The sequence below is a fragment of the Podarcis pityusensis genome (genome assembly GCF_964106645.2).
Source record: "Podarcis pityusensis genome assembly, chromosome: 3".
Taxonomy (NCBI): domain Eukaryota; kingdom Metazoa; phylum Chordata; class Lepidosauria; order Squamata; family Lacertidae; genus Podarcis; species Podarcis pityusensis.
Genome location: NC_138026.1, coordinates 69,671,297 through 69,695,585, shown reverse-complemented (window position 1 = coordinate 69,695,585; position 24,289 = coordinate 69,671,297). Strand labels below are relative to the sequence as shown.

General features: G+C 41.9%; 1 protein-coding gene across 1 annotated transcript in view; it reads right to left on the bottom strand.

Moving 5' to 3' along the window:
- Nucleotides 1-593: 593 nt before the first annotated feature.
- FNDC1 (fibronectin type III domain containing 1) overlaps nucleotides 594-24,289 on the bottom strand; it is a 100,632-nt gene continuing 76,936 nt past the window's right edge. The window contains exons 15-19 of the mRNA XM_081000026.1: nucleotides 14,051-14,130; nucleotides 9,888-9,917; nucleotides 5,534-5,695; nucleotides 3,387-3,509; nucleotides 594-1,581 (exon numbers count right to left, since the gene is read on the bottom strand). Coding sequence (XP_080856152.1) covers nucleotides 1,466-1,581; nucleotides 3,387-3,509; nucleotides 5,534-5,695; nucleotides 9,888-9,917; nucleotides 14,051-14,130 — 511 coding nt within the window. The 3' untranslated portion in view covers nucleotides 594-1,465. The remainder of the gene's footprint in view (nucleotides 1,582-3,386; nucleotides 3,510-5,533; nucleotides 5,696-9,887; nucleotides 9,918-14,050; nucleotides 14,131-24,289) is intronic.

Here is a 24,289-nt window from a genome sequence, read left to right as displayed (position 1 = left end):
CCCAACCAGTGCACAACCCTGCTGAAATCCTGTAACTTTCCCCCCCACAAATGTTCCAGTTTGGTTTTTGTTTTTGTTTTTAATCCCACGTTTGCTATGTTACAGTGCAAGAATACTGCTCCAGGTTGCAATAATGCCTATAGCCACTCCCAAGTTTGGAAGGGCCCTATGTTAAACGATGTGTTGTATTTAATATGCACGTCTGAAAATGGACACAACCACTAGGGGTGGGGGGAACAGCATGATTGGGGCCACAGTGTTCAGGGAGAGTGAACTGAACCATTCCCCACCCCCTGCAATCCTAATGAACATTGCCCCACTTGAAGCATTTGTCAATGGCAGCTTTCCACTGGATACAACTGAGCAAATGTGGAATTGCACCTGAAATCACATTTGGTTCCAGTAAGGCCAGCTTTTCTTTGTATTTCAGCTTAACTCATTTGTGACACTGCCTCTTAAGCTCTAAAGACCATTGGGCATGGCTTTGATTCACACACTGTTATATTGCTGGGCTGCATCCATATTGGGATATTAGTCACATTGATAAATGTACCAAATAAATCACTCCCATTGAAACATCACTTGCTCAGAGCCCGGTGCTGAATTCTTCTATTTTATACAAACATCAACATCATTACAGTTCAACAATACTCACAAGAAGAGAAGCCTGGTTCTTTACATGGTTAATGTATTGTGCATAGTATATTTTTCACAGATTTTTTTTTTAGAAGACTTGTTAATTAATAGCACCTTTTACATAAAACCTTCCCATACACATAGTCATCTAAATCAACAAGAAAACCTCAGTTCTAAGAAATACTTCTGCAAGCATACAGTACTGGTGGTTGTTGGCTGCTTTTTATAAGTTGAATTTACATAGTGACCTGGTATATCGTGGAGCAATGTGCAAACCCACAGGAGAAGTCTTGAGTAACATTGATCGGTTCTCATGGGCATTTAAGTAACACGGCATGACTGCATAGCAACATTCTGAAGCATAAGACTCTGCCAGTGGAAGGCAGCAGAGAATCCCGTTAATAGCAGTGGAAAGTGGTTAGCATTCCGTAATGCAAGCAAAGCATGCTTAAGTCATTCCTTGCAAGATACATCACCATTCCGATTTTTCGTGGCTAGCCGAGTATATGAGGTTTCAGTGAGCACAGGTAGCACCCATTGTAGATACATCTCCATGCCTTTTAAAGGCAAGGAGAAGGAAGGCAGGACTCCTGTCTGCGCTCTAAAGCAGAGTAATCAAGCAGCACCATAGACTTAGGTTTACAAAAGTCTACACAACATGGAGTTTCATCCGCGTCTATCGTCGACTCTTCACTAGTTCCATCCTTTCCGTGTTTCAGTTTTATCCTTTCTTTGCCAAACCAACTGCTCAGAGTCCTCCAATGACAGTCATTCAAAAGGCACTGCTGGCTGGACTGCGCTAAATCATTGCAGGAAGACCTCGACACAGTTACCATTTCCCTGGAATAGGCACACCACACTCATACCAGCCCACATAGTAGTAAGGCGTCATGTACCCAATGCGTCCAAACGATACAGGCTCTTGCCGATATTGGCGATAATAACCTGTAGGAGTCAAAATAACGGCATTTAGTATCTTAGCACCATCATCATAGGATGTCAGTTTGCATTTCTTAGTGCAGAAAGTACTGATCTGATGTGTAGAGAGCTTTCCTATTCTAATTAATTCAAGAGGGTTCTGGAAGCATCACTGTCTGAAAGAAACAAGCTGAAGGTTCATAGTGTTTGGGTTATTCCTTCAGAGAAGCTGAGTACAGCTGGCTTAAACTGGTTCTGTTATCTCTTTCAGTCAAGATCATGCTGACTATAATAGTGAGGCCAGAAGGATCCTGGGTTTCACTTTCTATCTCTCTTTCCTTCTGGTGTGGTGTTCTGTAAGGTTTAGATTTATTCTAAGTTATTGTAAGTTTAAGTTGAGTCTGCTGCAACTGGATTTCTTATCGACAGTGCTAATCCTGAATGTATTGGATTTGTGACCATTATGCTCATTTGCCTTCAGTGGCAGTAAAGCTCTGCTGGATGAAATATAATTGCCTCTGGTCTATTTTGGGGGGTCCTGCAACGTACTTAAGTTTTTGCTCTGCTAACTATAAGTTGGAGTTCTGATCTGGATCAACATTGAGTAGAATTTCATGACATAGGAATGTTATGGTAAAGTGTGGTCTAATCCTGCTGTCTGGGAAATCACCTCAAATGCCTCACTGATTGCCATTGTATTATTGCATATGGCACACAACTTTCTGTTGGGCATTCTTGAAACAGTTGCATAGAAAAGGATACGTAACTGTTCCAAGAAGCACCTTAGATGCCCAATAGAAAGAGTCCCCTTCCTCTTGGGTAATCAGTACTGTTTCTAGACCTACAATTTATTCACACCCAATACCCAGCTTTGTTCTGCACATATTGCTCCATATGTCGGGTTTCCTGCATCTCCCAGTGTTGTGGCACAGAAACTGGTACTTCATACTTCACAAAGCAAGAACAAGAGTGGCATGGGAAGATCCAGCCATGTCGTTTCCTGAATTTGACAGGCTGAAGAAGTTCAGTTACTTGTGATGATGCTAACTGCATTCTGCGTGGCTATGACTGTGCTAGCTGGAGAAAAAATAACTTTTTGTCCATGCAATTTGAGTGCTGGGAAAATGAGATTTCCCTACAGCATATGCATCTCTTTGTGGCAAGGTGTAAGGATGCCCCAGAATAATTTGGGGTCATTTGGATAAGTAAGGTCCCCAAAATATGCTTACCTAGGAAAGGACTTTAGTTTTCCATAGAGGAGTAAGGAAAATGAGGGAGGCTGGATATCAGCACTCACAATTCAAACAGAAGTCAAAGGTATCAGGGTAAAAGCAACATCAAAAAAGCTATTTGTAAAGAAAAAGTGGCTGCTTAAAGCATTAGCAGACTTCCCAACATTGTTTTCCACACATGTGGTGTTCTATCTGATCACTGTGCCAGTTCCATACTTTCCTTGTGTCTCATATTTCTGCTTTTTAGAGCCAGCGACCAGGCACATCTGGATTAGCTGCCCTTGCTTAGATTGCAAAGCACAGCATGATCCTGTGACTTCTGCATTTTCTGCCCTCAGAACAAAAGGGTTATAAAAACACCACCATTCTCACAACCTGTGCCTCAAAACCCATCAAAGGTGAGCAGACAATTTATAGCGCAGAATCAATTCAATGCATTTGTGTGATGATTGCTTTGCTTGCAACTGCAATATGTGAGTTTGTTGAGAATCATTAATGCTGAGCACCTGTAATCTGCAAGCTGCCTACAGTCCATTCCACCACTGGTGTGTAATGTAGATTTCTGGTACTCCATACTACCAATTTTGCTTTCTTTTTTACCTTGAATTGGAGGCAGGGCTTCTACATATGACTGTGGCCCTGTTCTTCCATCCAAGTGTGAATCCACAAACTGGCAATGATCTTCACCTCTTCCCCAGCTATCCCCGATGCTGTAAAACGTATCTGAAAAAGTTGCACATGGGGTTAGAACTTGCAACTGCTGCAACTCAGCAAGGGCAGAGGGTCGTGCGCAAGAAGAGGCATCTGAAAACATTTGAAAATGGATGGGGGTTGTTCCCTGTTGAGCTCTTTTAGATTGGAGCGATACACTTAACCAGGTTACTCAAACCTGAGTATCTCTGGGTTGTAAAGATGAAATATCAGCAGACTCTACTGAGGCGGGCAAAGGCATCAGACTTTCAAGTTTGGGGCCAGCTCTGTTTAAATTTAGCAAAGACAAAAATTCTATCTGCACTCAAAAATTAAAGGTGAGGAAGTGCTTTAAAATGTCAGTCCAAAAGTCCATACATCCTCATCCAGGCACCCTCATCCAGACATTTAAGGGTTTTAGAATGTCTCTGGTTTAAATAGTTTGCCTAAGCAACAGATTACAGTTGAATTTTCGGTCTAATGAGAGGGCAAGAAAGGGCTCAGACAGAAGTAATGCTAATCTAGAAATGAAGGGTGCAGGTCTCAAAAGTGGGCTTATTTGCTATTTTTGAATATAGCTGAAATAATAGGAGCGTTATGGTAAAAGAATCCACTGGCACAGTATGAAAGGAAGCCAGTGGTCCTCGCCAACATTCCTGAAGTCAGTAAAACAGATTTTTATGTCTACTATTGGCTGAGAATCCCACTTGAAGATCTCGTGTCTTCTCCTTTTTTGAGTTCATTTTGCCACTGTGCTGGTAGCTGCTTTCAGAGGCAAAGACTCCCTTCTCATTGCATTAAGTGCAATTAGTTGATGTACAATTAAGAATGCACATCAACTAATTGCACTTAATGCAATGGGAAAGCTTTGCCTCTTAAAGCAGCTACCAGCACAGTGGTAGAATGAACTAAAGAAGGAGTGATTTAAAAAGTGTAATTAAGAATGCAGTGACCAGAGAAGGAATGTCCGCTGGGAGTAGCGCAGAAAGAAGAAACGCCATGGTGTATCTGCAACAACACAACTGGACGTCTTCATCTGCCCCAGCTACAACAAAACATGTCTCTCCCATACCAGTCTCTACAGCCACAGCAGGCACTGCAACTGTCCAACAGCTTGACTTCACCCCCAAAGGAGCACTCCTCCATTGTCTCCGAAGACAGATGGACACCAACAATTAAGAATGCACATTATTGTGAAGTAGAAGCATATTCTCATCAGAAGAGGGAAGCACACACTTCAGAGCAGGGGGAGCAATACTGAAGTTGGCTTAGAAAATTGAACTGAGCTTTAGCGATTCAACTAGGATTGGATGAACCTATGAATTTCTGGCCCCAGTCATTTTTGCATGTGTTCCCTCATAAGTCTTTTTATTTCTGCTATAAATATTCTAAATCTGCACAAAAAGCACATTCAAATATGCATTTTAAGTGCATTTCCCTCTCAAAATATGCATTTTTAGTATTTTCTCTCATGCTACATATGTCAAAACTTTGCAAACTGGTGTCTGAGCTTGCTTCCCCACCACTTCCTCCCTTTTCCTTTTGTGTCACGTCTTTTGGATTGTAAATCTGAGGGCAGAGATTTTGGGGTAGAAACACCCAATCAACCAACTTGGGCAGTACTTTATATCTTTTAGGTTACAGCTAAGGCTCCATAGGATGCAAATGGAAGGCTCTAAATCAGGCTGGAGACAGAAGTCACAACATCCACACGCCTAGACACTATTTCACTTTTAAGTAAGACCCCAAATCATCAACCACAGTTACCCCAATGTAAGCACACACAGAGCAAGAATGGCCAGCCACACTTCATGCACACTTCATATGCAAAACCCCATTTGAAAAAGTCTTAAGCACGGCTTCTTTTTACCACACTCAATTCCTCCAATAACCTAAAAATCACCCTCCCCTGCAAAAGTGGGGCAGCATTTCCCTACCAATTTCTAGGAAAGGATAAATTCTTGATATGTTGGAGGGATGGGGGTTTACCAGCAGCAATGTTCACACAAAATATGGAATTTTGGCTCAGCCATAATTCTGTTGACCCAGATACATACCTCTTAGGTCATCGCTGAGGTAAATCTTGTATCTCAATGAATTGCAAAGAACAACACCTACAAATTTTCTGTACCATGTCCGTTTCACATATTGCTTGCCACTGCATTCGGAATATGTGGGGTCATATTTAAAACTGAATGGGATCCAGATTGGTTCACCACCTAAGAAAAGAGTTAAAGTAACAGACTTAAAAGTTCCATTATCAAGTTTCTTAGCTTGTTTATGTTAACCATCATATCTTAATTGATGTTCTATTTTCAGAGGCCATAAAAAGTCTTCATAACCAACATATGAATCCATTCCTAAAGACATTTTCTTGGAAGTCTCTTGATTTTACCTAATGGAGCTGACTTACAATTAAATATGTTTAGGACTGTAGCCCAAGTCACAAATGGCATAAACCTGATATTCTCCACCGAGCCTTCAGGGCAGTTGTCAATATCTTAGAATGAAGTAATAGTATATTGTAATATAGCATCATGTCATTGTGTTAGTGAAATTGGGATGTGCTTTGTTTCCTTGGTACTTAACAGAATGGTGTGTCCAACATTACCACCCAATGCTTTTAACTTTTTTAAGTATATTAACATTATAATCTTAATACAGTTTAATGTGTTTGAAATCCAGGACAGCTGTAAAATAATACTGTTAGGATAGCTGCAGCAACGGGCATTTTAAAGATGATTTCTCATCAAAACAAATATTTAAGCACTACTTTATTTTTGTGGTTCTGTATTTATTTTTAAAAAGAAAAAGGAAATGAAGAAAGCTAAAGCCAACAAATCATAAAAGGGTTATTGACTTCGGTGTGCATTATTATCTGTTAACTTGATATTTTAAAATGAGACTAGAAACATAAGCACTTTTGAGGGGTTTTTTTTCTGAACTGAAATTCTGTTTTGTTCCCCCTCCCCTAAAGCTAACATTAAATCAAAACAGATTGCACAAAAGCAAGAAAGCCAAGTAGGTCTTTTCTGAACAGCAACTGTTGTTAGCCATTTCAAACTATGTGGTGGCAATAAGTAAATGCCGCCACTTATTGACAGCCCAATCCACTATCTGGTTATACAGAAGCACTTGGATTTAAAAAGGCAATCTCATACGACCCTTGTATTATGATGATGCTTCCAAATGAGGGAGTGGGTCCCTGGTTCCTTTCCCGTGGCTGTCTATAGTCTATACCACTGCAAAAGGTCTCAAAGTGATCTGAGTGGCGACAAGCTGTGGTGGCTGGTATGGTGGGAATGCACTGCTTACCTGACCGCCACCTGGCTGAGTTGCTGCAGCACACTGGGATTGGAAGGGGCACAGTAGTGGCATGGTGGAAGCTTACCAGCAGGAGTGCCTGAATGGCTCCACTGTGCCACTGGTACCTAGTCAGCTTGCCACCACATCCCTTCCTGTCCTAGCATGCTAACAGAGGTCAAGTGAGCAACACAGCCTCACCACGACATCTGCCACTGCTGGTAAGGCAGTAACCACAATCAGGGCACCATGGATCAGGAAACTACTTCAGTATGCATTCAAAGGCCCTATTCAAGGATTGACCCTCGCCTGCTCTATGACCTCCTCCCTTCTCTTATGTCTTTGCTGCCCAGTTCATGTGCTATAAGGGGACCTTGTGGGGAGCATGCTGGGTACGATGGCCTTTTAAATGTATTTCTGGGAGGAGGGGCTACTGGTTTGTTTTCATTTTCATTCCATTGTGTATTTTGTGTTCTCATTTTGTATTTTTATGTTGTGAACCACCCTGTGATATTCGGATAAAGGGTGGTGTATCATTCTAATAAACAAATGGATAAATATAATGCAAAGAAATCTCATACAAGCAAAGCATGTTATCTCCACTGCAGAAGCTGCCCTTACAGAAAGAGGTGCAGAGACTGGGCAACAAGAACGCAACAGAGGGAGTGGAGCTAGCAAGTGCCCCTGCCTCCTTCTCATGTAATCATACAAGAGGGGGGGTGCCTGAAAAGGGTTAATGTTCACCACCTCTATAAGCTTGTGAGAATTTGTGAAGACTCAAGCTGACATCAGTTGTCCTGATTCAAAGTCCCATGAGCTCTGATGTGTAAACATAGGCAGCCGAGCGCCAACCGGATCATTTCAGATGTAAATTGTAGTTTTGTGAATACGAAAGGGTTATGTAGGGAGCTGCTCCATTGACTGAAATAAATAGGGCAGTGTCCATGTGGGGGGTAGAGTCCTGTGCCTGCCCCAGAGCCCCCACACCTGCAGTAAATCACTTGATCGGGCGATAGGCACTAAATACTTAGACTTCCTAAGTGTTGGATCAGACTATAAAAATATCAGCACAGACTGAACACATAAAAGAATTCTCAGCTACAAGCTGTAAATAGATCACACAGTAAAATCTATGTTGCTTCTAGAATAACTGCTACTCTACCCACGAACGGGACAATGGAAGGTTACAATGTGAAAGTTGTTGTTTCCTTGCTTTCACGGCATTCCCCCTGTGCTCTGTCTCCCTTATGCTGTTGGCAACTGTTCCATGGGATGGGAACCACATTTTTAAAAGGAGAAAAGACAAAGCAACATTTGGTCTTTTCTTTAATCGATTCTTTTGACTCCAAAAGAAGCACACCATAATCCTGTAAACACACATAAATTTGTGAATAACACGCAGGAGTAGTCTCATTAAGTTTGGCTGAGACGGGCTTCAGTACAACTGACTTGAGTTTAATGGGACTTCTTTTGTACCCAAAAAGTTTTTTCACATGTGCCATTCTTTCCAGCATTTCAGCCAGAATATTCTCAGTGCAGACAAAACAATGAACTGTTCGTGGAAAGAAAACTACACAATGAATGTGAATCAGAGCACTCAACATTCCCTTGCTATTCATCAGCATAGTGTCTCCCCATGAACAAATCTCAGTGAAACTGGCTATCCTTTGCCATAGTTGGTGCTGTGAAGCATGCCATGTGGTTTTCATTATACGTTCAGTTCTGCTTGGAAGAGTTATTTGGCACCTCTGAGTTATCAGGCACAAAACTCTGGGGTAAATTATCATTCCAATAATAATTTTAAGCCTTAATAGTAGCAGATAATTGCATGTAAATATATCTTAGTTCACATTTCCCATTAAAGTCCCTTAAAAGATAGAGATAGTGTGGGGAACGTCAGAGGCTGGATGTGGCCCTCCAGACCTATCTATGTGGCCCTCAGAACACCTATTCTCTCCAGGCCACACCCCCTCAGTGGCCTGCTTCAAACCCTGAGTATTTTTGCCTAGCTGGATTGTGTCCTTGAGCTCTGAGACTGCCACTTTCTTGTCAGGGCAGAGGAGAAAGAGGGTATGTAGAAACTAGCCTAGTCTACAAAGGTAAACTACCTTTGTTCCTCTGCCCACTTTCACCTCCAGCCCTGCTCACCCTGGCATGTGGCTCTTGGAAGTTTCCCAGAAGGGAAGGTGTCCCTCAAGCTCAAAAAGGTTTCCCATTTTTATGCAAAAAGATGTTTTGGATATCTAGCAGCTTTCAAAATGCTTCAAACTGTGTGGTGAAAAGTGGGGTATATATGTTTTTAATCAGCCTTGAAAATATCCCATGAAAGTTACTAGCCTGCAAAACCTTTTAGTAGCCTGCCGGGAGCAGGCAGAGGAGGGGAACAGAACTCCAGATCATCTTCAGCAGCCCCCTGAACTTCTCTTATTACTAATGCACATCTTTGCAAGGTGTCAGAGAGGAAGCTTCCTACCTCCAGCAACCTCCCTGGTTTCTATGCTGGGTGCAGAGGAGAGACAGGACACTGGTAGTGGCATGTGTGGTTCGATGGATCTGCACTCCCTGTTGCTGCTTACCTAGACCAGGCTGGGGCAGCAGCAATGTCTGGGCTCAGAGGACACGCAACCCCATCCCAGGCTGATCCAGGTAAACAGCAAAGATCTGAGTACTGGGTGGGTGGTCCTGCCCTAGTATGCAAACCACTCCTGTAGAGAGCTCTGTCCCTTCTCCACCCAACCACATGCAATTCCTTGTCACTTGTGCTTACCAGGCCAGTGCATAAATGCAAGGCTGTTCTAAATAAATAAATTTAAATGGATATATAAGACAGTTAAAAATGGACATACAGCAATGCACTATCCAAACTTTAAAACTCAGTATCCTGTCTCCAGAACTTGACTGCCCCAGAAAGCATAAAGGAAGCAGATAACAGAATCAGGTGAAAGGGCAGTTTTCCGCACTCTTGTTTATTCGTAAAACTTATATCCCCCTCTCCCTTTCAAAGGAAGTCAATAATTTTAAATTTCTCTGTCAGCTGCCCAATGTCACAACCTTAATTTTTGCAGTACTCAGGACAAGATAATATCTGAAAACAGCAAGGAGACTTACCCGGTGGTCTGACAATAAGTAGAGGATTATCTATAAAGAGGGAACAAGAAAATGCATGAGTGGCTTACACTGAAGATTTATATCCCCTGAAGCCAAAATAAAAACCAAAATGCTACATCAAAAATGGTGGGTTGCAAAAGTTAATTTTCTTGTTTATTTTGAAAGCAAAAATACTCCCACGCAAGTCAGTCTACAAAAAAATAGTTGAGTATGCAATATTCCTTATTTTTTACAAAAAGTATTTACATTATGTTTGCCTTTATAACCATCTTTTTTCATTTATGTGAGTGAAATTAGCATATTTGTTTATTATGGATTTGTTTTTTTGAAACGTGGCAATGTTTCAATTGCACGGCATGGGGAAGGTAGAGAAAACCATGTTGTGTTGAGTAGTAGCTTGGCAACCATGAAATGTCAAGCTAGCCAACCATTTGAGCCAGCCATTTCAACAGGGGATGATCGTGGAAAATAACTTTTGCAATGATAGCAAGCTGTAAAGAGCTGAATGGGGATCAATGAAGAGAAACATAATTACAATATGAAACAGGGAAAGGTGGTGCTTCTGAATGAACCATTCAGAAAACTCTACTCTCATGAAAATGTGAAAGAATGTGCAAAGAGGGCTAGCCTTGCTTTTTGCCATCACTCCTGGTTGCTAGCCATGTGTTGTGAGCACTAGATTGGATAGACAGTCCGGATTCCTTCTCCCCTTGTAGGGAGGAGCTCTTGTGCATAGATTGGCATGTGCATAAAGCCCTTTCCGAATCTGCAGATGGCAGTGGTGGGTCAAGCCTGCCAGATTCAGCAGGTGGCATAGCACGGCTAGATCATGCTGCCCTGTAACACACAGACAGCCCCACACATACGTGGTGTGATTAGCTACTGCTTTTCAGCAAGACAAAATTATCCTTAGGACTAAGTGGAATGCTTTCATCCCTTCCTGTGACACACTTTAAAAAGTAATGCAACACATTCCTTACTAACAAAACACTAACCTGGCTGTTGCCCAATTTCATAACTCTCAAGACTGTTCATTGTAAGAATTCTAGTCCATTAATCAGTTACCGTATTTTTCCGTGTATAAGATGCCCCCATGTATAAGACAACCCCCTTTTTTTTTAAGCCCAAAATTAAGAAATAAATATTTTAAACACCAAACAGAACAACTTTGATATTTTATTAAATATTCAAAACACTGGTATATTTAGTACCATATATTTAAACATCAAACAGTGAGGCAAGCTGTGTAATGGCGGCTGCTCCTGTCAGCTCAGTGCAACTCCACTGTAGCTGCAGCTCCAGCTCTCCAGACTGTGTGTTGCACTTTCATCTCAGTATTTATGGTATGTACCGTATTTACTCCACAAGCGCCGGCAGATGCAAATGCTGATCGAGGAGCTGCGACTGCCAGAGCTGCCTGAGTGAGTGCGCTTGGGGAATGGGGGGTCTGGGTAGCCAGGGGGCGGCTGAGGGAACCAGGTGGAAGGGACAATGCCCAGAGTGGGGGCTGCTGGGGGGGGGGGAGTACCAGACCAGAGTTTGAGGCCAATAGTGAGGGGAGGCTGGGGGGGAGGGGGAAAATATGGATGGCAGCATGTATTTATTTATATATTTAATTGCAGCATTCCCTGTATAAGACGACCTCCAATTCTAAACCTAAAAATTTTGGGGGAAAATATTGTCTTATACACAGAAAAATACGGTAATTGCTCTATTAAGTCTGCATGAGCAAAATCAGTGATTCTGAAGCAAGAAGCATTGCTTTTGGATGCTGCATACATGTGTTGCGGTGGACACTACAGTGATACCTCAGGTTAAGTACTTAATTCGTTCTGGAGGTCCGTTCTTAACCTGAAACTGTTCTTAACCTGACGCACCACTTTAGCTAATGGGGCCTCCTGCTGCTGCCGCGCCGCCGGAGCCCGATTTCTGTTCTCATCCTGAAGCAAAGTTCTTAACCTGAAGCACTATTTCTGGGTTAGCGGAGTGTGTAACCTGAAGCATATGTAACCTGAAGCGTATGTAACCCGAGGTACCACTGTATCTAAGAACAGACATTCCCTCCAATGTAAGAGAAAAGGAGGGACATCGTTTTTAAGGGCGTGCTTGCCACCTTCAGTTTCTATACCTACTTGTATTAAAAATTATGTGCTTTAAAAATATACTGCCTAGTTAATCAGCAACATCTTTTAGTATTTATTTTTTAAAATTCTACCTGATTAAGGCAGCAATCCACCTACCAGGGGGTAAGTCCCACTGAACTCAATAGGACCTTCTTCTAAGTAGACAAGTACAGGACTGAACTATTAATCATTTAAATGTTACAGCCCTCCTATAAATCCATTATATAAAACGCTTTACTTGATTTTGACTTTTTTAACTTTCAAGAATACCATTTTGATAGCTAAAAGTGCCTATAACTTATATGGCAAGAACTCTAGAATCAGGTTTAGGGGGTGAACGGGAATAAAAAGCAACTTATTGGAGGGCCCAAGTCTGTGGCAGTAATGGCCAGTGATTATCCTGAGTTTGTTAAGGGATCAACACATTGTATTTTGATGTTTAACTGTGCTGGCTGGCCTTTGAGCAACCATCTCAGCAAAAATAAAAGAAATAAAATATTTAACTATGCTTTAAAAGAAAAAAACCTTTTTATAAAGCCTTGTCAAAGAAATATCACCATTATGAAACGGGAACAAGCTTCAACCAAAAGAGTAAAAAATTGAAATGGAAAATTGTTTCCCATATTCCTTCCAGACAATTACCTCCAGCTGCTCAGCTGCTCACAATTAAAAAACTAATTTTAAGTGTCTCGCCAATTTAGCAAAGGCACACTCAACATCCTTTTTTTATTTTATTTTTTAATTTAACCTCCCAATTCTCAGGGCAATGATATCCAAGTTCACATCAGGCAGCTCTGAAGACAATTGGCCTGCACAAGGCCAGAAATGTTAGTTAAGAGTTGGCTTCCTCTACTAGAAATGGAAAAAGCTCCATGACCTACTTCCTCCCATTTGGCAGAGGATGATTGGAACCCTGACATGTCATCTTGATTCTGCAAGGTTCATGCTGAACCTCTGGATTGTACAAGCTACTGCTTCTATCACCTGCTGAAAAGCATGCTTTACTTTTCTATGCATGCTTACACCTTTTGTCAGCATGCAATCAGGAGGAATAATCTATGAATTAGCCACATGCTTTTGAATGATCCCGGGAGATTCCTTTCTCTTCTGATCCCCCATACCACCAAATTATCTTGCTCCTGGGTCTTCTTTGTCCCTGTTCTCTGCTTTATTGCCTGCCCAACAAGCCTGTCTCCATCCGCCCTGTCTCCATCTTTTCTATTTCAAAAGATAGAGCTGGTTCACACATCCAGAAACCTAATGTGAGCACTTCCTGTCTGTGGGATTAGCACAGAGGTGGGATAATGGCAGCCATCAAATGTACTGACTGACCCATATTTACCATAAAGGTTGACTCTTGAGCTTTGATTCTTTGGCAGAAATTCCAAACACATGCATGGTTTAATTCGGGGGTAGCCAACATGATGCCCATCAGTTCCAGCCAGCATTTCCAGTGGTCAGAAATTATGGGAGTGCAGTCCAAAACAACTGGAAGGCGCCATGATGCCTGCCCCTGCTTTAATTCCTTTGACTTTGCTGCTAGATTTAGTTAACTCTCAACATGACCTTGAAATGCAACCTTGTTTACAATACATCCCACCTCCAGTTGTCTTCTTTGGGGCTAATTCTCTTTTCTTCAATTCTCTCTTCACCTACGCTCTACTATTGGGGCCTATACTGTATATTGGGTCCTATAGTAACTTGTTCCTTAACCACTTTCTTCCATCAAAATCTAGTCTTCCTTCATTCCTTCCAAAAATCACAATGATTCCTGCACTTTTTCTACTCACTTGGTTATATTCAGGGGGCTTAAACAATATTATTCTATACATTTCATGGTGTATTTTTAGATTTTCAACTATGGCAACCTGCCCTGTAGCTTCAGGCAGAGTTGGGAAAACATTAGCAGGGAGGAACACTGCAAGAATGTCAGGTCATGTTCTTTACAAATATAATTAGTGAAAGTCTGGGATTTTCTGAAATCAATGGAAGTTTTTAAAAGCAAGAACATAATTCCATAGCATGGAGGTGAAACCATACCTGATTCTGTGATGTAGGAGATTGAGGAGCTTATAGGTCCGTAACCATAGGGATTCTTCGCTTGGACTCTAAAGTAATACCTAAAGAAGAGAAAGAGAAGGGCAGAGAGAACACAACCATCCATGAAAATGGCACTAAATCCATTTATGATAATGAAGTTAGGGAAATGTCAAACAGATAGTCGCTGTGTGACATAGTATCTAAAGTGCATTGGCTCTTGCGGTTCACCATACAAGGAAATGTCACAATTTACATTGTAGTAAGGTAGCTTATCTAGATCTAAGTCCACAATTCTGATGAGGAAACTATCCTACTGCACCCTATAGCTATCCAATAGTGCAGATCAGAATTTGTAGCTAGCTGGGCCATTGGGCTTGAAGGAAGGTCAGGATGCATTTCTTTCCAAAATGTAGCAGTAATTGCTTCATACCAGGTTCTGGGGAACTGGGTAGACTACCAGATACTAAAGGTAACCAGAGACAGACAAAGGCATGTGCCACTTTACAGACTTGGCAGACTTTGGACTCAGCTAGACTGGTAAAGAAAAAGTGATTTATATGCGATAGAGTGGGACGCAGGTGGCACTGTGGTCTAAAGCACTGAGCCTAGGGCTTGCTGATCAGAAGGTCGGCGGTTCGAATCCCGGCGACAGGGTTAGCTCCCGTTGCTCGGTCCCTGCTCCTGCCAACCTAGCAGTTCGAAAGCACGTCAAAGTGCAAGTAGATAAATAGGTACCGCTCCGGTGGGAAGGTAAACGGCGTTTCCATGCGCTGCTCTGGTTTCACCAGAAGCGGCTTAGTCGTGCTGGCCGCATGACCCGGAAAAACTGCAGACAAACCTCAGCTCCCTTGGCCAGTAAAGCGAGATGAGCGCCGCAACCCCAGAGTCGTTCGCGACTGGACTTAACAGTCAGAGGTCCTTTACCTTTACCTTTTTTATATACGATAGAACTTTGCCCCATCAGTTGGCGACATAGAGTCCCATTTTTCTCTACCTGTTTTCCCTGTTTAAATTTACAACGTGTTTAACTGAAACACTTCTCAGTCCAGGCTGAGATTCTTAATAGTGGACCACAAGCTATCAATTTAATAAACCCCCAGTTTACCAAAGATTAGGAATTTCGCAACGCGACTACTTCCCTGTACAATAGTCAATTTCAATGTAGCTGAATCTGCTGTCAAAATTACAAAGGCACTTAAAAAGAAAACATCAGAAAATAAACTACAGCATGTAACTTGTTATCCTGAAGTGGAGAAATACTACAACTGTAGCTGTAAACTCATGCTCAATGCAGAAGAATGATTCACAGATAACCAGAAACACAAAAGGTGCAAGCTAAAGCCAACCACAACAACCACACTGGAGAAGCCAGATTTCCTCAGAACATGAATTTTAACAATTGGAACTAACACAAGGCAGGTGAACCCCATGTTGTGCTAATGTAAATGGGTGCACATAACTGACAAGAATCACAGATTCATTCATCCAATCAAACAGCAAGCAATCAGAAACACTTTAGCTGGGGCAGAATATGATACTGGTTCCTTCTACCACTCTGATAAAGCTTCCACCTCACACAGGGCAAGAATTCCCCACCCACAAGGAAACACTCGAAGAAAATGACAATGGAAACAAGAGTTTCCACTGTGTTGTCACTACAATTGCGTATACTACTAGCCGTATGAAACCCTGTGAATGGTACAAATAATAATAATAATAATAATAATTTATTATTTATACCCCGCCCATCTGGCTGGGTTTCCCCAGCCACTCTGGGCGGCTTCCAAAAGAATATTAAAATACTATGTTACATCAAACATTAAAAGCTTCCCTAAACAGGCAATGGGCCGGATGATCTGCTCATTTTATTATTGTACCATAACCAAAATGTCAATAGTAAAAAAAAAAACCCAACCCTAATTATTCAAAGCACATATTGCTTAGAGAACTGTTTAATTTATATTGCATTTTTTAATATGAATAGAGCATTGGGGGTGCTATGATAAATGGGCCTCTGATCCAATAGGGGGAGGCTGCGGAAAATCTATCACCTGACATGCATCAAGGAACTCAATTTGCAACTCCAGGTGATAGGTCAGAGAACTGAGGGAGGAGTAGCAGCACAGGAACCACCTTCTGCTGCATATTCAACAGAGACCTGGATACTGCGAGTTCAGGTCATTGGGTGCTATTAAAACAAGTCTTGCTGGATCCTGCACTTGCACACACTTCCCACCCCAACAAGAAAAAACCACTGGCATTCTCTAATTACCAGCATCCATTTGGCAACTTCATTTGCTTCTTATCCAAATGCAAGACTTGCCAAAAGAACAGCATCCCCTGAAGGCTTCAAACCACATGACCTTCCTAACTGACTGGCTCAGGCAGGGAAAATGCCACCAAAACTTGGATTATTTCCCTTGGCAATATTCCTTTCAGCTTCTAACTAGGTTAAATGCTGCATTGCCTAGAAAAACCTAAGACAATTACCGTTCCGAATGCTAGGCCTCCAGGCTATTACTAAGGCTGGAGACAAGGCATTTTTCAGAGAGCTGAAGGTGGTATGATAGAGGAGACAATGCTTATGGCATGTGCTGCAAAAAACACACACAACCCAATAAGAATACAAAATATATGATTGTTTATGAAATGAGTGTGTAGAAGTATGCAATAGTGGTCCTATCATGCCACCCTCAACTATATGAAAAGCTAATCCCCCGCCTATTTTTATATCCCCAAAGAAAAGAACTAACTTGCTATAATAACCAAAAATTCCATTGTGTTCCATTGTGTTGCTTCTAGTGCCAATGGAAATATGACAGAAAATCCATGGGGTTAGAAGTGGTTATGCAAACCCTGGGAGGGCGACTTTTGGTGGTCTCACACTAGGATCATCCTTGCTGTGTGTGTCTTATAGACATGCTCCTTTCCTATTGCTGTATATTCCTCTTTCCTCTCAGGAACCTGCCCATACTTTAGGGTCTTCGTAACCCTGTTCTGGGTGTCTTTGCCCTTCCAGAGGTTAGGAACGTAGAAAGTTGACTTCTGCTGAGTTAGGTCATTGGCCCAAAAAGCTCAGCATCGTCTACATCAGGGTTTCAGAAGCTTCTGCATTCATTGACCCCTTGTCGAGCATATAAAGTTGTCATCGACCCCTACCCCACTTCTTAGGAATGTAAATGAAATAAAATCAAGAAATATCAATATATAATCTACATTTATTAATCATCCATCACCATTACTAGGAATCATATAATACAAAAACTAATGAATACTGTTGTATTAAACACAGAGCTTCCTCACTGGGAAGGCATAGGTGTTCTGTACACGCCTATGCCCTTTATTTATTAGCCTCATAGCCACTGAGTTATAGTGCTGGCATGTGGTGACAGGGATGCTATCCTTCTTGGTGATGGAGCACCAAGTGTGGAATATTCTTCCTAGAGATGCCCTTCCTTAAGAAAGCACCTGCCATACTCCACTCAGCAAGGGTACCTGGAGAAGACAGGCAAATCTTCAGGTACCCAGGACCAACCAGTACTTTGGATTCCACTCAGTGCATAGTTCTGGTTTATTTGATTTTTAAAAAATATTGCTGTACAGTGGAACCTCAGTTTTCGAGTGTCTTGGAAGCTGAACAATTTGGAACCCGAGTGCCAAAAACCCGGAAGTAATTTCTTCCTTTTTCGAACGCACCTTGGAAGTCAAACGGCTTTCGAGGCACATTTCTTCATTTTTTTCAATCGATTTTGCCAACCGCCCATTGATCCTTGGTTTTTGAACATTTTGGAAGTTGTACGGTCTTTCGGAACAGATTACATTCTAAAACCTAGGTTCCACTGTATTAATTAATTACATATGCCTCTGGGTATTGTAAAATAATGAAAAACAAGCTATTTGTTTTATTCTTCATCATCGAACTCTGACCTACCTGCAAAGGATCAGTAGCCTTCAACCTTTTCAGACCTGAAACCCAGCTTTAGCCCTAACATGTACAGTATTCTGGGACCCACTCCATTTTTTTCATTATGCATTTCTAACGTAGTGAGAAGCACTTCAGATGAAGTCAAGTTGAAGCCAATGTACTAGAATCTAGTTTCACTCACAGCAACAACAACAATTCAAAAAGTGTCATCAGGCATGTGGTTTGGGTGTGCGTGTAGACACTGTTTACTTGGACTTTTAAAAAGCTTTTGATAGACTCCCTCATGAGCAAAACTAAGGGTTACCGGAGAAGAGGAGAAATCTTATTGACTGGTGACTAGTTAAAGAACCGGAAGCCAAGAGTAGGAAGAAATGGGCATTTCCCACAATGGCGGCATGTATTCAGTTGGGTCCACCAAGGCTTGAAATTCATAGAGGACAAGGCTACCATTGGCTACTAATCAAGGAGAGATAGGATTTCCAGTGTCAGAAGCAGCATGGCTTTGAATATCTGTTGCTAGGGTTCAAGAGTGGGAGAGTGCTCTTGCACCCGTGTCCTGCTTGCTAACTTTCCATAGGCATCTGGGTGTGCACTGCAAGAACAGGATGACAGTTTTGTACTGATCAAGCAGGATTCTTCTTATGTTCTCACAAAGAAGAAGGGATTGCTTAAAGGTTTGTTTGTTTGTTTGTTTGTTTGTTTGTTTGTTTGTTTGTTTTTCAGTAGATGGTGTCATCTGAATTATTCCCCTGTCCCTATCTGGCACACAGTGAACATCAACAGAGTTATAGATCTTTATGCCACGAGTCTTTCTATCTCCTTTTCTCATGACCAACGTTTAATTATTTTTTCCACTTGTCTGCAAACTGATCTGAATGTAATTAAGGGCCGTGTGATGCCTGCAGGGAAAATAAAAACAACCCCCTCATAACTTTCTTCTCCATGTAATCCTAGCTGTGGCAGACGAAAACCACATAAAAGCTTGGAACGGAGGAGAGCTATGTTTTCTTTTCTTCCCCTTTGTTTCCCTGACACAGTCCATTGCAATGTGGAAACATTCACCAGCGGTTTAAACATAGGCCCTCATTCTTTTCTGCGGCTGAACGGGCTTTCCGCAGCTCAAGGAGTGCAAGCTAGGATTCAAAGCAACCAACTATATCCCCTTAATGTCGGGATGGGAGCCACCACAATTCATTTCTCTGTCTATCAGATTCGTAGGCTGCTTTGCCCCCAAGGAACTCAGAGTGTTATATAGGGGATTATCTCATGTTATCTCCACCATATCCCTTTGAAGTAGTATATGGCAAGAGAGGAAAAGTTGTCCAAGGCCTCCAGCGCCAACTTTCATGCTCCCCAAATCTGGGGAAGTGATGAGGGATGGCGATACGGCTCTGTGCACTTTGAATTCAAAAGCTACCAAGGAGCAAGAGCTGTTGAAGTGACCTAGGAGGATACTTTTTGCTCAGAGTGGAAGGAGCAGGTGCGACTACCTGTCCACCCAGCACCACCGCAGACAGACTCTCCCTAGCAGCAGCTTTTGCCGAATGATTGTCCACCATGATGAATGTCTATGCCGGGGGCAGGGATGATGTCGCCACCCAGTTGCTGCAAAGCCACACTTCCTATCAGCTCCAGAAAGCATGGCCAACAGCTAAAGTTGATGGGAGCTCAGCCACATCTGGAAGGCCACAGGTTGCCTGCTCCTGGTCTAAATTATGACATATTTACTGCAAGAACCTCAGGCTCTGGTACAAGACAGAGCCAAGATGGTTGATGTTATGTACTGAGTAGAATAGGATCCAAAATGCAGCAGTCTGATTGGTCCTAGAAAAAATAGGATCCAAAATGCAGCAGTCTGGTTGGTCCTAGAACAATGCAGCAGTATGATTGGTCCACAGGAGCCACCCAATCCAGCTCCAGGTGGAAGTGAATCCACAACCTGATTGGCCTACAGGAGAATCCCGGAATTAGCCAATCACGTGCAGCCCATTGTGTAAATAATGTATATAAAGCAGATATTTTGGGGAAACTTTCATTCCTCCTCACCACTATGAGCTGAATAAAGAGCATGAAATCCACTCTCAACTCCGAGTATATTTCAGTTGATTCTGATATGATAACTCAGTGGCAAAGTGTCTGCCTTGCATGCGGAAAGTCAATCCTTGGGAGTTCCAGGTGGGGATAAGGGAAATTTGAAACCCTGGAGAGCTGCTGGTCAGTGAGGACAATACCAAGCAGCTTCCTACATTCCTAAGAATGGTCACAATATTTTTTAAGGGGAGAAAAATTTACAAAAAAGCCAACTCAGGTTTATTTGACTGAGCAGTTTAGCCATGCCCAATGGGAATCACTATGGGCCACAAATACTTCCTTGTGGATGTGAAGATGGGCCACAGAGCTTTGTGAGACCAGAGACTGAGTTGATGAGAAAGCCGCTTGGCAGCTGCACAGCTGCTTAATTTCCATGCATGAGAGCACAAAATTAAGTGGTGTGATTATGCAAACACTTGGGTCCGCTTAAATCCTAGAAGAGAGCTCCAAGTGGCTCATACGCTAGAAGTCTTCAGGCTTGCCAGGAGCTCTTAACATCCAAGTCCTATGACTTGCCCACAACAAAACAGGAGTCTGAACTGCCAATGGACTTTCTTTCTTTTTTTGAAATGGCAAACAAATAGTAATCCCATGCTGCTTTCTAGGCACTCAGCCATGCACTTATTTATATTGCTGCTTTAAAATCTTTGCTTGAAGGAGGAACTAGATGTCACAAGAGACACAGAGCTGACTGCTACTGCTGTACCTCTTTCCCTTTTATCATCAAGCTTGATGCAATGCGTGACGCAGGTAACATCATTGCCCCGCATGCTGCTCCACTCTGCTTCATTGGCTGTTGGAGAACAAGCAATGCACAATGTGCTGACAACTCAAGGCACCTTCTGCTAATGTTTTAAGTTTAGATGGAAGGGAGAGACACACAGAGTGGTGGCAGGTCTCATAGCATCCAGTTCCACCCTGACAACCATTTCACACACACACCATTTCATACACTCCTGTAATCAAAAGTTCTGCACATTTTCATGTGTGACGATAGACATGTGCACTATTTTACCCCAGGGGTCCTTATAGGACAATGGGAATTCATCCTGATTTGCTTGCGCCCCAAGGGCTCTTCTGATGCAGACAGAGGCTGGACAAAAAAACCACCAGAATCAATGTAGATATTGTGGCTTAGAGCTGTGGGTTAATTTAAGCAGCCAATGAAACACTGAATGATTTACAGTCATATTTGGCAAATCGCATTCTATTTGTATACACTTTCCAATTCCAACAACTGGAAACGAATTATTTTCCGGGAAAGTCAGAGAATACACCATCACAAATCTTCCCTTCGAAGCTTTCTGTCATAGACCAGAATGTTGGAAAGGCAAGGCAATGTTGTGTTTGAATGTGAACACGCAAGGGGTAATATAATTAATTCTCCTATGAAAATACATTACCACACAACCGTGTAAAACAAGTGCTTAATTTAACTGCAACTGCTTGAATTTATTCCAAACAGCAATGTTCTACCATGGCTCCCTCCAGAGTCAAGATGTTAAAAACATCACTCAGCTTAATTACTGTTTCTAAAAACACATTTTAAAAAGTGATTTCATAGCACCAGAGAGAAACTAGGAACTGGACACAAAAGGAGCCCTTAATTTTAGTTGGTGAGGGTTGAATCAGGTACTAAACATACTACAGTGGTACCTCGGGTTAACAACTGAATTCGTTCCGGAGGTCTGTTCTTAACCTGAAACTGTTCTTATACTGAAGCACCACTTTAGCTAATGGGGCCTCTTGCTGCCACTGTGCTGTCACTGCATGATTTCTGTTCTCATCCTGAAGCAAAGTTCTTATCCCGAGGCAATATTTCTGGGTTAGCAGAGTCTGTAAGCTGAAGCGTCTTTAATCTGAAGCGTATGTAACCCGAGGTACCACTGTGAAATCATGCTGATTTATATAGTTGGATATATGGCCTTGATTTCTTTTCTTAAAAAAAGATTTCTGCATTGCCGGGGGTTGGACTAGATGACCCTTGGGTCCCTTCCAACTTTATGATTCTTTGCTTCTATCTCACCTTGCTATCAAATGGTAGTCAAGGTAGCTTAGGTAAAAAAGATCTAACAGCATAATCCTATACATGTCTACTCAGAGGTTCACTTCCATTAAGTTCATTCCCTTGTGAGCTTAATATAGGAGTTCAACTGATATTCCATTCAGACATAACATTCCCAATATTTCAAACCAAATACAAATATGAAACAGAAAATAATCAAAACCCACCTCAAACAGAAACCACCAGAATAAATGGCATAATTAAAGAACTATCCACAGTTAAGTCCCACCCAAAGCTCAACTAAATAAAACAGCTTTCACTTGGTGCCTAAAATATATTAAATTTGGTAACCCAGTAAATATATATGGGGAAGGTGCTCCATAGCCCGGATGCTGTTACAGAAACAGCTGCCAATATGACAGTTACCCTGTTAAATTCCAAGTAAGTGCTCATCCCTTCCCTATCATCAACTGGAAGACTGAATGATGTAGTTGTCTTGCTCACAATACAGGATCACGCCTATGTTTCAGAGGTGAGGAACCTCCAGCCCAAGAGCCTAACTATGCCCCCTACATCTCCCCATGATGTGATACATGTTCCCAGGTGTGGAGCAGGTAAATATATGGCTCAGCCAAAAGCGATGTGCAGGCACCTGCAGAGTCCTGTGCAAATGGCTTTGCAAGACTTGCAGAATTGTTCAGTTCCTCAGATATAAGGTCTTGCAAACAGATTAGGATTTACAAATGCAGGACAATAATAAGCATTTAAATCTTACATTAAAGCAATGGAAATCCATGTATCTACCTATTGTTGTTATTATATTCCTTTTAGCATATATTTCACTAAATCATCAGCATTTGAATGCATTGAAATATATCTATCCTAGTTTTCTTAGCTTTACTTTCACCTAAACGATAGCTTGGAAATCCACTTTGGAGAGGTATACATATGCCCAATCCTAAATGCTTGTTATTCAGAGCTACAACCAGCCTTGGTAACTTGCTTTCCCCAAATCAGAGTCCCCTCACAATATGGACATAATCATGAACACATGGTTTTAGTCAAGCTCCATCTTCCAGTTCGTGTTTGCCCAATTACAGAAATATTGCCAGTGGTTGAGGAGCTATTTTTGTGATATGTATTTATTTCAGCCTGTGGGGTTCAGAGAAAACACAAATGATATTGGCTGGTGGTGCACATGTTTCTGTGCCAAAGAAAAATAATCATCCCACCCCTATGTATTCCTATACCCATGCTTCTCTATTAAAAGCCACTTGGTTCGTAAGGAACAGCTTGACATCAGTAATCTCTGACTGAAGTGATGATACACTCACTTTAATGGAGACTTTAATAAACCCAGTGGACTATCATATAAAGCCCCATTTCCCTATATTGGGTGTCACTGCTTTTGTTTGAACAGATTAATGAAGTGGGAGTTGCTCTGCCAAGATCTTTGCTTGTATCTCCTCCCAGTATGGGTGTGTTATTGCTATAATTCAGAAGTGCCAAAAGGAGGACAATTCCAATACAATTTCAAGACTGAACACAATACTTCTGCCCCAGCTATACCGAGAGATTGATTAAAAAAACAAATGATTTGGGTAGTTGAGTTACCAATTAAACTCAGTAGCAGCCACCAGATACTTCAAAGGTTTTTAAAAATCATTTTAACCACCTAAAGGATTCAAAAAAATGGACCTCTCAAAGAAAGGCATACAGTAAGATAGGTATTACAATAGGCAAGGTCCTTCTTCTCAAATGACAACAGCACCCAAAGCAGGACTGCCTCTGATGATCTTAGCATCTAGGGAAATGCATATGGAGAAATTGGTTATGGCGGCTAGAAAAAGCCACACACACACACACACAATTGACAGCAAGGCAGCTGAAAGCCTCTCCAGCTTTGTAGCATTAGTAGGCCTCTCATCTGCCAGTTTTCTTTCTTCCTCCTACCCAACCTGTAAGTCTGGGAAAGTATGGAAAAAGAGCAGCTGAGAGGCCCTCCATAACTTTTCTGCTCTCAGCAATGAAGGTTTCTGAGCATGCTTGGACCTCCACACTCAACAAGAACTCTGGAAATCATAGAATCCACCCCACCTCCCGGTAAATGAATTAGAAGGAATTTAAAATATGCTTCCAGAGTTCTTATTGGAAGAAATTCTGCAATGGTTTGTGAGCAGCCTTCATCTTTAGCATAGACTGCTTCCCCTCCACCCCA